This window comes from Crinia signifera, chromosome 1 (assembly GCF_055691185.1).
Source record: "Crinia signifera chromosome 1, ASM5569118v1, whole genome shotgun sequence".
NCBI lineage: Eukaryota > Metazoa > Chordata > Amphibia > Anura > Myobatrachidae > Crinia > Crinia signifera.
The window spans coordinates 246,153,011-246,170,261 of NC_139217.1; the positions used below are offsets into that span (position 1 = coordinate 246,153,011).

Here is a 17,251-nt window from a genome sequence, read left to right on the forward strand (position 1 = left end):
CTTGAATTTAAACCTTCCCTAAAAATTCATTATTATAGGAAGCTTATTAGGCTACACTACCCATTTACTGCATGCTGCAGAGATTAAACAATAAAAAGTTACATTTATTTCCTGTATCCTCATATTACCTTACTGTATGACAGTACAGACAGTACAGTACAGACAGTATTTTTGCCCTTTGGATCAGGCTACAATCCCCTTTGGATACAATCCATGACATTTCCCCACCCTGCATCATACTTCTCTTTATCTACAGATTATAAGTGCATGGGCAGTTCTCTTACATTTTTGCCTGTTTGACACAACAAAGTCTAGTTGCTTGCGGTGTCTGTACCAAATTTTAAATCACTTCTGAATACGCTGGCATTAAATACTCTTCAATTAAAATAAAATCACAGAAACAGTTGCACCAAGATAATTTTTATAGTCACAAAACTATGTTTCCAGTTAACGTCGCGCTGTTTTAGTCATAAATTTCTAAATGTACTCTATAAATATATTACTGGAGATATGGGGGTAGGGGTGCATTTATACCCCTTTCACATTCGCAGTCCCGGGTCATACCCGGGACTGTGTTCCTAGGTGGAACCCGAGACACTACCTGGGAATGTACCATTTCAAACTATCCACCCGACCCGGAATGAAGTCGGGCAAGTCATCTGGAGGCTTGGCCAGGGCGGCGCTGGGAGGTGTCAGCACCTCCCAGCGGCGCATTTTCACTGCAGTGAACGGGATCTGAGTCACGCTGACCCGGAATACCCGTTTACACTGACCGCATCCGTGTCGATTCCGGGTTCTACCCAGGTCAGGACCTGGTTAGAGATCCTGGAATGCTGAACACGGGATATTCGTCCAAGACCCTTTCACACTGCACTAAATCCCGGGATGATGCGCGTTCATGTGCAAAATCCCGGGATATTTTTGCAAGTGTGAAAGGGGTATTAATGTTTTTGCACATTTAAACAGAGCTACAAATCCTGGGTTATACCCCTTTTACACCAAAAACCCGGGTCGGACCCTGGTCGTTGCCAAGGGGCAGGGCCATGCTAAAAGCATTAGGGGCCCCCGGGCAAAGCAGTGTAGTGGGATATATATATATATATACCTACCAGGATGCTGATGGGGGATACAGAGGAGATGGCCGGGGCTGCTGCTGTAACTACCCCCCTGCAGCCGCAGCATCCCTGCAGCGAATGGGCTGTCAGTGGCGGAGTCTCTGAGGGGGATGGGAACTACTAGTTCCCATCCCCCGCAGGGCCCACCACCACTGACAACCCATTCACTGCAGGGACCCTGCAGGGGGGAGTTACAAGTAACAGCAGCAGCCGCGGCCAGCATCTCCTTCGTATCCCCCTCAACATCCTGACAGCTTCTCCACCCCCCACCAGCAGCCGCTCCCGCAGCAGAGGGGACAGCGCTGAACGCCATGCACAGACCCGTGTAAATGGTGCCGCTGCGGGTTAAGGCACCCGCAGCGGCACCATTTACACGGGTCCTGACCCTGTTCTACCCAGGTCAGGACCTGGGTAGAGGACCCGTGTAAATGGATACCGCCGCAGATCCGTGTCTGACCCGCCGCTGACCCAGATTTTTCGTCGCTCTAAAAGGGTATAAGAGTACATGCATATTCTTGGGATCCAGGTCATCTCTTCAGAGTTTAAGTTCGCTGGGCATCTCCTCCCCCACTAGGCCTTTCAGTAGATTATTTACTGCAATCACAGACATGGTGTTCCTTGTGCTGTAGGTGGCACTTCCAATATGTGGTAAGATAACTGCAAGAAAATAAAGAAGCAATGTTTCCAGCTGTTTCTTTGGCAGCATCACACACATCCATACATGCAAGGAGACATGCTTTTATATGTAATCTAAACAAAACACAATTTAATCCTTACACATTGGCCATTATTCTGGTTCACTCGCAAAGGCAAATTCCTTCTCAAATGGACAGAACTATGTGCACTACAGGTGGGGCAGATGTAAAATGTGCAGAGAGATTTAGATTTGGGCGAGTTCTTTTGTTTCCGTGCAGGGAAAATACTGACTGCTTTATTTTTACACTGCAATATTCTGTAGATCTCACTTTGAAGTAAAATTCCACCCAAATCTAATTCGATCTGCACATGTTGCATCTGGCCCACCTGCAGTGCACATGGTTTTGATCATTTGAGAAGGAATATGCCCTTGCGAGTGAACCAGAATAAGGGCCTTTGTTTCCTTTGATTACTCTGATCTATTGAGCAACCTGCTCTTTCTGCGATCTAATGACTGTTCTTTGGCTGCCTTGTATCTCTATTCTCCTATTCCCAGCCCTGCCTTACAAAATGATGAGTGGACAAGTCAATACTTCCTTTCATCTCCTGAAATAATATGTGCTGCTGTGAACTAATATATGAAAATGTATTCCCAAAATGTATTAAATACTTTACATCAGATAGCTTAAGTTATAATATTGGCAACTTGTACACACTATGCAAACGATAATCCCCATACCATTGCCAAGGAGCTGGTACATGTGACCGCACAGTAAGGTCCTAATTTAATAGTAAATCAGAACGGAATCAGAATTTTGACCCTGCTCCAATGGTGGGGGATTCCGGGCACCCGTGTATTTGCACATGTGCAGACCCTGGGAGCGAATATCTTCAACGAGTTTACCACTCACCAAAGCCATTCGCTCCAGCGGGAATGCCAGCACCCGCCCCCTCTTCAGTGGACACCGAAGGAAATAGAATTCAGTTTAGACCATAAAATGATCTCTCTCCCCTTCAGTCGGATGCGAGGGGGTGTGTACCACACCGATCTCCCCTATACCAATGTGTCCATTATACATAAATCAGACTTCACATACACAGGCGGATCCAATGAGATACGGTCATTTGGTCTACAGTATGTTGGTCGACACGGGTCTAGGTCCTTGATGGCTAACCTTGACACTCCAGCTGTTGTTGAACTACACATCCCAGCATTCTTTGCTTTAGTTTTGCTATTTGGCCATGCTAAATCTGATGCAGAGCATGCTGGGATGTGTAGTTCAACAACAGCTGGTGTCAAGGTTAGCCATCAAGGGTCTAGGTCGACAGTCAAAAGGTAGACATAGGGTTTCTCACTGTTTTTCGAGCCGATAGGTGGCTTTTCATGCCCTACCATCCACTAGGGCATGGTGGAAGAATAAAATAGTGCGCCCAAAGCATTGAAAGCGATGCGGTGCACTTCAAATGGTGTCCATGTCGACTGTGTCGACATGCGGGTAAAAAAATTGGGGAAACCCGCATGTTGACCTAATGCTTGTGTCGACCTAGACCCGTGTCAACCAACATACTGTAGACCAAACAATCCCAACCCGATCCAATTAGCCATGGTAAAAATGGAAGTTCTTGCTATTTTTTACGATGTTTTGACAAATTTTCTTTAAAATCGGGCTACCTGACTGGATCGCCTGATGAAGAGGCAGGCAAAACAAATCCCTGATAAGCCCCAGCACAAAAAGGCTTATCGAGCTAATTCGATCACCTCCCTGAGCCTATTACCCGTGATTATCGATTATGGGCAATAGGACATCCTCCATGACGTCACATTTTTTATCACTTTGAAAACACACAATGAAAATAATTATATTTCACTTATATGATTAAAAAGCTGTAAAAATACACACCACAATTCTTCAGGCAGAGTAACGGGTGACTTGTTGGCAGTGGTTCAGGAGTAGTTACATCTAAACCAGCAGCTGCAATCTGCCCAGTGGTCAGAGCCTGGTACAGGTCTTCTTGGTTCACCGCAGAGCCCCTGAAAAACATGAAATGGTCAGGGTACCCTATGCAGTCACAGGAACACCTTGCACTTACATGAAAACAGTGGTTTAAGCAGACTATTTACAAAGCAAAAACATGTAACATTTCTACTTCATCTAATAAGCAAATATAGATATTTCTGAATTAATTTATTGTCAAGTATGGAGACACAGGACATAATGCTGCTTTGCATAAAAGCAGCTTGGATACGGTTTGGTGTGTTGGCACTAGATTACATTTTAAGTGAGCATAGACAAAGAAGAGGCAAGACACACACACACACACACACACACACACACACACAGGACATCTAAACATGGGGAGGATGAAATAATGTGCAAGTTAAGGACGTGTGACTCTGCTTTCTTGCTGCGGAGGAAGTGAAGGTCCAATTTAGAGGGCTGAGCCATCAGTAAAGAAGTAAGGGGCTGTGTACAGCAGTAATAGGCTGCACAGCTCCTGCATTGTTTTCAAGCACATTGACATGACTGGGGCACGTTTTCGGTAGTAATAGGAGCATAAATAGCATTTCCAGGCAAATGGAATGGAGCGCATGATATGGGGCTGTGAGATGTACTGTAAGTGAAGCCTTTTAGGTCTGACGTTAAACTCTACTACTAACATATCGTATTTCAATACAAACTTAGGGCAGTGATTTTTATTACTAGAATTCTGTATCAAACATTGGATGTTCCATACAGTTGTAAATAAGTTTATTAATCATTACTAGCATATAGATATGGTAAGAGCACATCATCGGTTTAACTTATTCCAGCAATTTTACAATCTCTATGTAATAAACTATACACAATACACCTACTAGTCCAGTAGACTACACTTAATGGTTGAACAGCTCGTAGAACTCAAATGTTATAATAGTTGCCACAGATCTCCCCATGTGGGTTGCAGCTCCCACACTAAAATAGACTACCTGCAGTGACAATGGCTTCCCAATGCTAAACCCCTCATAGACAGACAGTCCTAGGAAGAGGTGTTTTCTCCCCCTGAGACTGCCAGTCTGGACCACAACAGCAGAGATGACTTCCCAACGGCCGGTACTCCCCTGCTATTACACCAGCCATACTCTGCTTCTAGGGGCTGCAGCCAATGACCTCCCTAGAGGCTGTTTGGCCCTTTGGCTTGTATGCATGTATGTGCACAAGTGAGAACACAAAATTCTCTCTAGCTCCTAAATGGATAAATTAGGTAACAAACATATCGTAATAATTAACTAAAATCCGATTTTAATTAGCATTTTGAAAACTTTGGGCCTGATTCAGCGTGGCCCACTAAGCAGCGTTCATTCGCTACTTAGCGAGCCCTGAAACGCTGCCCGCCTGAACATCCACCCTCCCTCCGCCACCGAATTACCTCAGTAACATGCGAGGGGATGTACACAAACACTTCACCTCACATGTGTCCGAAGGGGAGAGAAATCATTTGATGATCAGTCTTAACTGGCTTTTTTCCTTCGGTGTCCACCGAAGTGGGGGCAGACACTGGCGTCATGAGATGTCAGCCGCTAGCAAATCCGCACATGCTCAAATACGCACATGCGCATAGCGCCCCCCCCCCCCCCCCATCATCGGAAAGGGGCCAAATTCGACCCCGTCCGATCGGTGCTGAATTACCCTCTTTTTCATTTGACATGCTAAAGAAGCAGTTTACTGTAAAGATTATATTCAATCCAAGCAGCTATTCAGTGAGGTTGTCAGTCATATGCAAAAGGAGAGGTCAGAATGGTTAGTGCAAATGGATGGATAGTTAGAAGAATAGTCTATAGAGCACCGGATTGGATGGGAGCTGCAGCCAATCAAATTATGATACACATTTTTATGTTTGCTATGTAGCTGTAGCCAAGCCAAACACTTTCAAAGTATCCGCTTACCGGCTAATGTTAATGAAAACAGAGGTTTTCTTCATTCTGCTAAAGAAATTCTTGTTGCAAAGCCCTTCAGTCTCAGGCGTTAGAGAGCAAGATACAATAACAAAATCAGAATCCTCTGTTAGTTTTTCGCATGACACTAAAAGAAAAAAGGCAAGTAACTAGTTATTCATCAATATTGCGATAATAAATGATGATGAGTAAATGGTGATGAGTAGTTGATGAATCCTAATTCCACATATGGAGGACAAAATACATTTGCATAGCAGTACCATATTCAGCATTAACCTCGGAAGCACGCTCGGGCCTGGGCTGACGTCCTGTATATAAGAACTTTGTCACACCAAAAGGTTTAAGGCGTTGGGCAATAGCCAGACCTGAGGAAAATAAAAATACATTTATCGAGTGTGCTTTTTCCAATGAAGGGCCTTACATAAACAGAAAAAGAAACAGTCCTTGTCCTGCTTTGTGTAAACCATGTGTCTGATATTTGAAACAGCAATGACACAGAAGTTATGCAGCAGAAATTACATAGTAATAAATGAGACACTGGTTGCCTCTCCCACACTGCAATATGCTGGAGAAGTTCTAGAAACAAAAGAAGGATTGAGCCAATCAATTGTCTTACGCTTCATAAACATTCATATATTCATACAATAAATGCTTTACTGACATATTTCCTTACTTCTTTGACAATAAAGAACATAGTATTAATAATGACACAACCCAATATGAAACAGAATGGCATATAGAATTACTGATTGCTTGCACTTAATACTTTTGAAGAGATGAGAATAATAGTCAGTATTTTCCTCATTCTACAATTCGGTATGACATTAAACCAGTTGAATTTGGTCTGTGTTCTGTGCATGGGTATGGATCATTAGGTCTACAAGAGAATGGTTGACACCATTAGAGCGACATGGGGTTTTTCACTGTTTTTTTTACCCACATTTCAACACAGTCAACATGGACACTGCATGTCGACCTAATGACCATATTCCCTGTGCATTAACCCTGTCATTTTAATTCACAGTCCTATAAACTAGTGGCCCTCAAGGCACACCAACAGTCCACGTTTTATGGCTATCCAGGCTACGCACAGGTGACTTCAATTGTACCTCAGTCAGCTTGATTATACCATCTATGACTAAGCAGGGATAGCCATAAAACCTGGACTGTTAGGGCTATTTCACACGCTCCGGTTCCTGCCGGGCCGCGAAACCCTGCACGGCCAGGAAGCCGTACCTCACACAAGTTTAGAATGGTGGGGATGACCACAGCCCGGCAGCCGTCCTTTCCAGTGGTGGAATCCAGCTGCAACCGGGTGGCCATGCCGTGGCCGTCCCGTGTGAATGGACACAATCGTGTCCATTATTAACTACTGTGTGCGGCACGGCTTTTGGCCGTGCAGGGTTTAGCCGCTCGGCAGGAGCCGGAGCGTGTGAAACAGCCCTAAGTGTGTCTTTAGGACCACTGCTATAAGCAAAAACAAACAAACAAAAACACACACACACCTGCATACTGTGATAAACTGGAAGTTACACTTAGCAACGCCCTCTGTTCCCAATAGAATGCCCCAGCCCCAAATATACATTTAGGGTGCATTTTCCTGTTATAGTGGAATCCAGCCCAGACTCTAGTGCCAGGACTGGGAGAGGATTTAATGATTTTGTTATTACACAGTATTGAGTGTGGGGACTGACAGAGGAAAATGTAAATTAGCTTAAACAAATAACACACAACCATCTGAATAGATATAACTAAGGAAGAAAGGAAAACATTGCTTTTGGAAATATTTTGTTGTAGAGATAGAGGACACAAATTAATTAGAGATATTTACCTATTCTGCCTAAACCAATAATTCCTACGGTGCTGTTAGACAGTCCATAACCACACATCCACATTGGTGTCCAGGCCTTCCATCCTCCACTACAAAGCAAATGCAAATCTATAAATAAATTACATTTCCATAATCTAATTAAGATATATGGCTCCAATATTATACGGATTTGAATAAAAAAAATTCAAATCTCTTTATTGATTTATGTGAAAAATATACAATTAAATGCATTTACTGGTAAGATACTAATGACAAGCAATACAAAAGTACATCACAGTTGGATTAGGTCTAAAAATGAGGACTATTAAAGTGTGTATGCAACCCACTGCAGAGAGTATAGAGGGCCAGAAGTACTTTTAAGTACTATGTAATATTAGCTGCAGTAATTACCTCCCGGGGCTATTCAATCAGCCCTTTTGGGTATGTTTGTTATTGGAACCTCAGCACCACAAATAAATTGCGGCTTAGAACAAACACATTGGTCTGTGATTCTTTTTGTTTTCACCCAAAAATATAATTTTTTTCCTGTTTTTTTTATTTTTTTGCACCCAAAAGAAATATCTGGGCTAGCTGAATTCCACCCTAATGGGGGTATTCAATCCGTGTCGTGCTGCCGCAGCCATCTCCCGATGGGGGAGATGGCTGCGGGGCCCTATTCAATGCTGTCTTCCCCGACAGCATTGAACAGGGGTTCTCCGCAGAACGAGCCCGACATCACAAGCTGTCGGGCTCGTTCTGCAGAGAAAAGCCGGAAATAGGCGAGCTCCCTGCCGGAACTCGTCTATTTCCGTCCTCAACTCGCGGCCACGCCCCCTTCTTGCCGCTCGGCGGCCGGGACATTGAATCCCGACCGCTGAGCTCACGTCGACGAAAGCGAGAACGGGACAGGGGCACAACTGTCGAGCTTGCTCGACAGCCGTACCCCCGACATTGAATACCCCCCTGAGAATTATAGCTTACTAGTTATATAGCTTAGTTTGCTATATTCGCTATAAAACACTAAGGGCAGTATTGGAGAAAAATGGGGGGGGGGTTACGTATCAGTAAGCGCTGTCTTTAGCTGTTGGTCTGGAGGGAATTGTGGGAGCCCTCTAAGATAAGCAAAGCAAAAAAAAAAAAAACACACTGCTCCTGAGGAAGGTGCCATTTGGGTGCCGAAACACGTTGAGCCATCTCTTCATCTCAGTTCTGGACCAGCATTCCACCAACAGTACAGGACCCTGCGGTCTCCACTTTCTGCCAGCGAAGTGCCATTTGCATACTGTGGACCATCTCAGACGGACTGCACATTGACTGATCAGGGTAACCTATTCATTAAGCTGGGTATTATTCCAGAACTCTTTTACACTTCACACCCCAAGTTTATGTGATGAACTTTTCTCACCAATAAGCGATTGGAGATTCTAAAGGTCTCTTTGGAGACTAGATTCATTGCGGAGCAATTCTCCTTTTCCCTCAATCATGCAGGATTAATAGGTTGCAACCTTGACCTTTTTTAAATTCATGCACAATTAATTAAAAAAAAAAATTCTTTTTTTTTTATGTCATGTTTGATATTTTAGCATGTACAGTATGTATTTGTATACACAATAAATTGTTAAATTTTATAATTGTGATTCGTTCAGTGAAACCCAGCACTACTCAATACCTTTCTTTTCCATTTTTTAATAAGGGCAGTATTCAATGCTCCAGATTCACGTGTTTTTTTTTTCCGGCGAATCGGGCTGTTTTCACTCTCTGCGGTGAATCTGCGAGTTTCCTATGTAATTTATTCACTATAATATAGGGTGCGATGTCATTTAATGTAGTATACACTTGTATGACATACAATGGGATTTAGGCACCCCTCCCCCCCCCCCCCCACTAGCCACGCCACCCCGAAGTGTGGCGAGCGCAGCGGAACGCGTCCTCCCAACCTTTTCATACCCCCATATGCATGGAGCGGGACCAGCGCAGCACTCCCTCCACCGCCTCCCCTCCCGGACTTCTGCTGCCTGCATCCCCGCCAGCCCTCCACAGAGTCCAGCGCAGGCACGGAGGCTTCCATCCTCCTGCCTTCTGCTCCCCCCCAGTGGCATTCGGGGGGTGTGTGCGTGTGTGTTAAAAATTGCCGTCAGGGGCAGTGAGCCCCTGAGGCATTGAATAGGGGGAGAGGGAGGGCTGGCAGTGAAGGCTGCAGCCCTCCGGAACCCTGCGAATGTGCAGCGAATCCTAAACAGGATTCACTGCACATAGTGAAAGAACTCATTGAATACTGGCCTAAGGGGGAAATTTACTAAGATGGGAGTTCTATTTCACATGGGATGTTGCTATAGGCAACCAATCAGAAGCTATATATTATCTTCTAGAAGGTGCTAAATAAATAGCAACATCCCATGTGAAATAGAACTCCCATCTTAGTAAATTTCCCCCTAACAGTAAGTCCCAGAGAAAGTGAAAAGTCCAACAGATTTAGATCCCATTCACACACAAACATATTATTTATGCCCTTCTTTTTACAAATGGAGCCGGGCTCCCTCTTGCTCCGCCAGCAGCCCGGCTCTCATCTGACTGAGACGCGCGTGCGTCTCAGTTTCCGGGGGCGACGGGAACCCTGTCCGTCTCCCTGAAGCGGTTAGGGGGGGGGGGGGGTGAGGGAGGCAGTGGGGACCCCGGGTGACCGCCGACAAGCCGGCGGGGACCCGGGGGAACCGTGCGAAAGGTGACGCACGCGCATCTCATGCGCGCACGTCCCCTTTCGCAGATACAGATTACAGATGGCGGGGGATGGCAGCTGGCGTTGCCATTGCCATCCCCTGCCAAGAAGAGAATCGCTCCATCTGTATGTGTATATTGTGTGTTTGGTCATTTTTGTGATACTGTAATGCCCGTGTACTCACAGTTCGATGTGGTCTATTTTTCTATTCGATTTTGCTTATAAGTAAAATTGAAGTGAAAGGAAAAATAAAATAGAATGCATATATGATTTTGATCCCAATGCGCAGCCCTGCAGCATTGAAATTGAATAGAAAAATAGACTGCAGGCAAGACTATATAGTACAGATCTGTACTATATAGTCCAAATCTAGTGTGTTTCCCTTAGGATTCAGTCCGGCACCGTGTGTACAACTCTTAAATCAGTGATGGCTAACCTTGACACTCCAGCTGTTGTTGAACTACACGCCCTGCATCAGTTTTAGCAATGCCAAATAGTAAAACTGTATCAGAGCATGCTGGGATGTGTAGTTCAACAACAACTGGAGTGTCAAGGTTAGCCATCACTGCCTTAAATCTTGGAATCCCACTATTACTTTACAATTGTATTATTGTGAAGATCACCGATCCAAAAGCGATGTTGGGAAAATACTGTAGGTGGCATTTCAGACAGTCCCATGATTTTCCCTATCAGTCACTTACCTTTTAACTTCTTGTACAGCTTCTGGGAGTCGGCGGCTGGTGGCTAAAAGTAAGGCGACACCCAGTTCTGCTGTGGCCTCCGTAAGGACATCCGGTGTGTAGCCTACCCTGATTTTACTGCACAAGATAGAATACAAATACCATTTATTTCAGTTACAGGGCGCACAGAAGTGAAAATTTAATCATAAGCTGGTATAGACAGTAATCTCAATAAAGAAACAATTGTTTGCACATATACATACCGCTTTTTTATTTCATCAATTGCTAGGTGGTCAAAACCTACTGAGAGCGTACTAATAACCTTCAGGTCTGGCCCTGGAAATCAGAATGATAGAATACTAAAATGTGGATTTAAAACCAGTCAGTCACTGTGCCTAGCTAGAAATCTATAGACTATAAGGGGGGTATTCAATGTCAGGGGTACGGCTGTATTCAATGCCAGGGGTACGGCTGTCGAGCAAGCTCCACAGCCGTGACCCTGTCCCGTTCTCGCTTTGCTCGACTTGAGCTCGGCGGTCGGGATTCAATGTCCCGGGCGCCGAGAAAGGGGTGTGGCCGTGAGATGAGGACGGAAATAGACAAGCTCTGGCCGGGAGCTCGCCTATTTCCAGCTTTTCTCGGCAGAACGTTCTGATGTGTGATGTTGGGCTCGTTCTGCCGAGAACCCCTGTTCAATGCTGTCGGGGAAGACAGCATTGAATAGGGCCCTGCAGCCATCTCCCCCATCGGGAGATGGCTGCGGGAGCATGACTAACATTGAATACCCCCCTAAGTTGGAGTACAGAAGATGAATAAATAAAATAACAGTGTACTGTGATTAATGTTAGATTTACATCAGCCCAAAACACACATTGTTACACAAACAGAGCAAATGTTGCTTACCAGCTGTGTCCAGCAGCTCTTGGTCTATCTTGTCTGACAAGAGACAGAGCAAACCATGTGCTCCAGTCACCCCTTTCATCAGTTCCGCTCTAGGTATCGGGTCATCGGAATCCCACTGCTGGACAGATAAGCTACAGAGGAAACATATCAATGCTACATCTAGGATTAACATACACAGTTCACAACAAGGGGAGCTAGAAAACAATCTATGCCAGGGATGTGAACCTTGGCTCTACAGCTGTTGTTGAACTACACATCCCAGCATGCCCTGCAACAGTTTTAGCATGGCCAAATAGTAAAACTGTAGCAGGGCATGCTGAGATGTGTACTTCAGGAACTGCTGGAGCGCCAAGGTTCCCCATGTCTGATCCATACCAGAATCAAAATGATACTAATATGCTGACAGAATTCATGATTAATTTACCTGCCCAGCAAGGTCCTGGGGTGTCCCATCCTCTGCGGAGCTGATGGCTATCTGTGCAGGCACATACTGTAGTAATGCAACCTGATAGGAACTCAACAAAGACTAGAATGCCATCTATAAATTCAATTTGCTAAATACTGCATGGATGTCATAACCACAGGGGTGATGTCTTCTTCATAAATGGAGCCCATACTGAATCTCATGGATGGTTTATACATTTTAATTTATTTATAAGATCCATGATGAAACTTATGGTGTGTACACACGGGGGCGATATGCCGTGCTATGCGAGTCCCGATGCGATCAGATCGCATGGCATGCTAGAGGGGCACAATTTAGACTATATAGTGCAGATCTGCACTATATAGTCTTGGCTGCCCTCTCTATTTCACTGCCGATTTTCGCTCACACGGGATCGCGCATCGGGCTCGCAAGCCCTAAAAAAGCATGCGAACAGCATGCGATATGGCTTCCGATGTTCACTATATGGGCAACATCGGAAGCCATAGCTTACCGTTTGTACACACCATTACACGGAGATCACTTTATAAGCAAATCCTATTTGAAAATTGCTCATTTACATGAAAAATACAGATACACCTAATTTTTTTTTTAATGCTAAGAATTGATCTCATCTTTTGACGGTCTGTAGCTCCCTTTCCCTATTAGTAAATGCACAATGGGCATAACTTACGCAAGATTAATCATTATACTTTATAGAACATGAGCAGGGTTATAAACTGCACTAACAAATATCAGAAATGTATAAACAAAAAAGGAACAATCCCTTCTAAAGTGGCAGTTATTGCCAAAATAGAGTTTTATAAAACACAGGCCCTAGGTTGCAAAGTATTTGTTCCAATAGCACAGACAAGAATTTGGAATAATGTTAATTATACTGTATGGCAGCAGCAAAGCCTAAAGGTCAATGCTTTACCTACTAAGCACCGGCCATTCTGATATAGCAGAAGCTGCAAGGGTTAATGTCCAGAATATAGAGACCTATAGGGAATGCAGCAATGGAGAGATCGCAGTGGGTATTGGAGAGGCACAATTAATAATCGGCAACCCTGCATTGGGGCTTACATGGCGCAGGCCTCATCTACCTCCACTTCTCAGAGGCTTTTTACCATTTTCAGCTCCATGCCCATTAGGTTCTATATCCGGCCCAGGCTGTTGTAGTTACTACATGTATATGCAAAGCACTGACATATGTTGGGCAGAGATCTGCATGGTTTTTGCTCTATGTTCCCACATTGTAATTTCAAAATAAGGTATAAAACTCAATGTATATTTTGAATGAGAATTCCATGTGAGTAATGCATTGCAGTACCAGCATGTCCAGTGAATAAGAGTAGACCACTTGAGCCTATGGACATACCTTGCTGAGCACACAGAGGGTTCCTTCCAGGTGAGCTTTATATAAATGGAGGCACAACTGTACATGCAGCTTACCAAGCTGTACAACGTGTACAGTAAATGTGCACTTACTTTAGGTCACAGGCAAACGCTGCGCTCCACTCATTGCAAACAGGAACTTGTCACATAGTTGAGGGACACTTAGAGGGTCAAATAAATTAAATGCTGCACTTACATACAGCCTGCTAGATATTGGAAAACCATACAATAATCATAACACACAACATAATAAACAAACTACATGAAGGACAATGCATAAGTCCTATGATGAAAAGAAAACTTACTTTCCAGCTTGGGATAAGATTCTCTGCCCCTCTGGTGGGAGCCGTCTACTCACAAACACCCTCATTGCCGTCTTTGCTGCTTTCATTGCAATGCAGGGAGAAGGAAGAGAGAGAACCAGGAGGAGGAGGAGCAGCAGCAGCACGGAGGAGGTAATGATCCTTGTAGGTCAATGGTTTATTATTGCTTCCATGTCTGACATGGAATAAAGATGAGACGACAGCGCCATCTGGTGTTCCTCATGGTGTTATACAACAAATAATGCAAATTGTAAGCGCAGTCAGGCTATTTTCTCTTTATTTATAATGATAATCTGTATTGTTGAAGAGATGATGTGTACATTAGTACTATGATAAACATATAATGAATGTGTACTATTTGGAATGGTTTATTTTCATTGTGGAGGACCAACTAATTGTTTTGTATTCGATTCCCGCCATGGCCCTAACTGTGCGGAGTTTGTATATTTTCCCCGTACTTGCGTGGGTTTCCTCCGGGTACTCCTGTTTCCTCCCACATTCCAAAAATATACTGGTAGGTCAATTGGTTTCCAACAAACTTAACCCTAGAATTAATGTGTGTGCATGTACATGTGGTAGGGAATATAGATTGTAAGCTCCACTGGGGCAGGGACTGATGTGAATGTTCAAATATCCTCTGTAAAGCACTGCGGAATATGTATGCACTATATAAGAAACTGTTAATAAATAAATATACAAATAAGAGTATATGCATAAATTCACCAAACACGTATTCTCTCTTCCTAAATGTCCTTTTATTGGCATCTTAACAGATGTTTTGCACAAAATGGTGACAGCATGTACCAAACTTTCCAAATAGGGAAGAGACATTGCCTATGCTGAGCATCTGCGTATGCGCATTTATGCGGATGTGAAGATGCTTAGTGCACACGGGCACGGTCAACTGCTAGTTCGCCATTCCGTTCGCACCTAGCAGTGTGGATGGGGGTGTGGGGCTGTGGCGAGGGGTCACACCCATGTGCGTTCCCATGAAACCGCTGGTTATTCCCATGTAAATGCACCCATGATGACGGTGTAGGGGGCGGGCAGTTGATGTCAGCTGCCTGCCCGCTTCCTGCACAGGGCGACCGCAAATGTAAGACACAGAGAGGTGTCTTACACCTGCGAGCGCTGTAGAAAGCATTCGATGGTTGCCAACCATCAAATGATTTCTCCCCCACTCCTAAGGCTGTGAATGGATGTTTATGCTAAACATCCATTCATAGCTGTGTAGGGGAACTCAGCGAGGGAGGGCAGGGGGACGGCTGTGCGGGCAGCATTTTATCCTCACATAAAGCTGCAAAATTAACCGGCTATAGTATTGTTGCTTATACACATAATGCCCGCAGTAGTGACATCCCTTATACACATAGTGCCACAGTAGTGACATCCCTTATACACATAGTGCCGCAGTAGTGACATCCCTTATACACATAATGCCGCAGTAGTTAGGTCGCTTGTGGACATAATGGCCGCAGTAGTAGCATTGCTTACATACACAACGCCTGCCGTAGTGATGCCGCTTGCATACATAACACCCGCCGGACGCCGTTTACACACATAACAAATGTAGTAGTGACATTGTATGCACACATAATGCCCACAGTAGTGACATCGCTTACACACATAACGTCCACATTAGTAATGTTGCTTAAACACATAACACATAAAGTAGTGCCGGTGCTCACACACATATCACACACACAGGGCCTTATTTTGGTTCATTCTTTCTGACAAAATCCTTCTTAGATGGACAAAACCATGTGCACTGCAGGGGGGCAGATGTAACATGTGCAGAGAGAATTAGATTTGGGTGAGTAATTTTGTTTCTGTGCAGGGAAAATACTGACTGCTTTATTTTTACACTGCAATATAGATCTCACTTTGAAGTAAAACCCCACCCAAATCTAATTCTCTCTGCACATGTTACATCTGCCCCACCTGCAGTGCACATGGTTTTGCCCATCTAAGAAGGATTTTGTCAGAAAGAATGAACCAAAATAAGGCCCACAGTACTGACTACCCTAACACACATAACACATGCAGTAGTGATGTCGCTTGCACACATAGCGCCCGCTGTAGTGACATCGCTTGAAATTTCCAGGACTGGCAGAGGAAGAGCATGGAGTGGAGTCTTCTTATTGGGTACTCAGAAACAATTGCTTATTGGCTGGAACAGACAGAGTAAAGTAATATGCAGATTCATACCCCTTTCAGACATACGATCTGGGAATTTCCTGCCCAGAACCGAGAATTTCTCCTCTGCAAAATCCTGGGTTTTTTGAACGAGACCCCTTTTTACACTACCCCACCGACCTGGAAAATTTCCAGGTTGGCACCTTTCAGACCTATAGCTGTTTTTCCAGTTTTTAAGGCAGTGGCATCATAAGTTGATAGTTTGCAGGCACACACTATTGAGGTCATGCAAAGGAGGGGACAGCCTAATAATGGACTTGGTGTGGTTTGCAATTGTAAATAATTTATATTCCATGTTTAGAATACAATAACATCATATACCACTAAAAATATCCTACCAATTTTCCTTCTTTTTCAAACACTTTTCATTCCAAGGAGGAGTAAGCGGTCGTTTTCATGGATATTAGATAGAATTCCATATATTCATTATTTTTCATTGCTTCCCAAAACAATCCGGACATTGGAAGACGTGGATCTGCGAATCAACGTCTTTTTCCGCTGAAACAGATGCAATTTGAATGTTTACTGGATATTTTTGCCAATTCAGATTCGGCTTTTCAAAGAGCTGCAGCCGTGCATCCCAGACATTTTGCATGCAAAAATGGTCGGGATTGAATATTCAAATCCTGTAATTTCCGAGGATTGGAAATAATGGGAAACATTGAATACCCCCCAAAATAAAAGATTTTTGTAAAGAAGTAAAACATGTGTTAAAGTCTTTACATGTATCTTGTAAACAAAGCTCTTCTATGGCACAGGGGGTCTGGCACTAGCACACTTCTCTGCACTGTGTTCCTCTAATGCAGGACAGGCCAACCTGTGGCTCTCCAGATGTTGTGAAACTACAAATCCCATCATGCCTTGTCCCAGTTTTAACACTCCCTTATAGCAAAACTGTGGCAAGGCATGATGGGATTTGTAGTTTGACAACATCTGGAGAGCCACAGGTTGGCCAGGCCTGCTCTAATGTGTAGCGTCTGTCCCTCTCCAGCTGCCACTGGTGATATTATCAGCAGGCATCAGGTGGCCCTTTCTAGCCAATTAAATCTATTTTCAAGTGGCCAGAGAGCAAATTACCAGGTGGCATCATTCACACTTAACACGGGTCACCATCCC

General features: G+C 44.2%; 1 protein-coding gene across 2 annotated transcripts; it reads right to left on the reverse strand.

Annotated features, from left to right (window-relative positions):
• Positions 1-404: 404 nt before the first annotated feature.
• On the reverse strand, positions 405-15,667 carry GRHPR (glyoxylate and hydroxypyruvate reductase). 2 transcript variants are annotated; one of them, XM_083179734.1, is made up of 9 exons: positions 13,922-15,667; positions 11,795-11,947; positions 11,155-11,227; positions 10,913-11,029; positions 7,517-7,605; positions 5,946-6,050; positions 5,677-5,812; positions 3,653-3,783; positions 405-1,772 (listed from the first exon to the last, which is right to left on the reverse strand). In XM_083179734.1, exons 2-9 carry the CDS (start codon positions 11,871-11,873, stop codon positions 1,651-1,653), a joined length of 852 nt encoding a protein of 283 aa, XP_083035860.1. In that variant the 5' UTR covers positions 11,874-11,947; positions 13,922-15,667; the 3' UTR covers positions 405-1,650. The 2 variants fall into 2 exon arrangements, with proteins under 2 accessions (XP_083035860.1, XP_083035856.1); XM_083179730.1 differs by having other exon boundaries at positions 11,795-11,925; positions 13,922-15,666.
• Between the last annotated feature and the right edge of the window lie 1,584 nt (positions 15,668-17,251).

Coding starts and splice junctions, on each gene's coding strand:
- GRHPR (XM_083179730.1), bottom strand. CDS start 14,007: ATGAAAGCAGCAAAGACGGCAATGAGGGTGTTTGTGAGTAGACGGCTC. Junction 3,784..5,676: donor GTTTTCATTAACATTAGCCG/GTAAGCGGATAC, acceptor CATGTTTTTCAG/GGGCTCTGCGGTGAACCAAG. Junction 1,773..3,652: donor ACTCTGCCTGAAGAATTGTG/GTGTGTATTTTT, acceptor ATTTTCTTGCAG/TTATCTTACCACATATTGGA.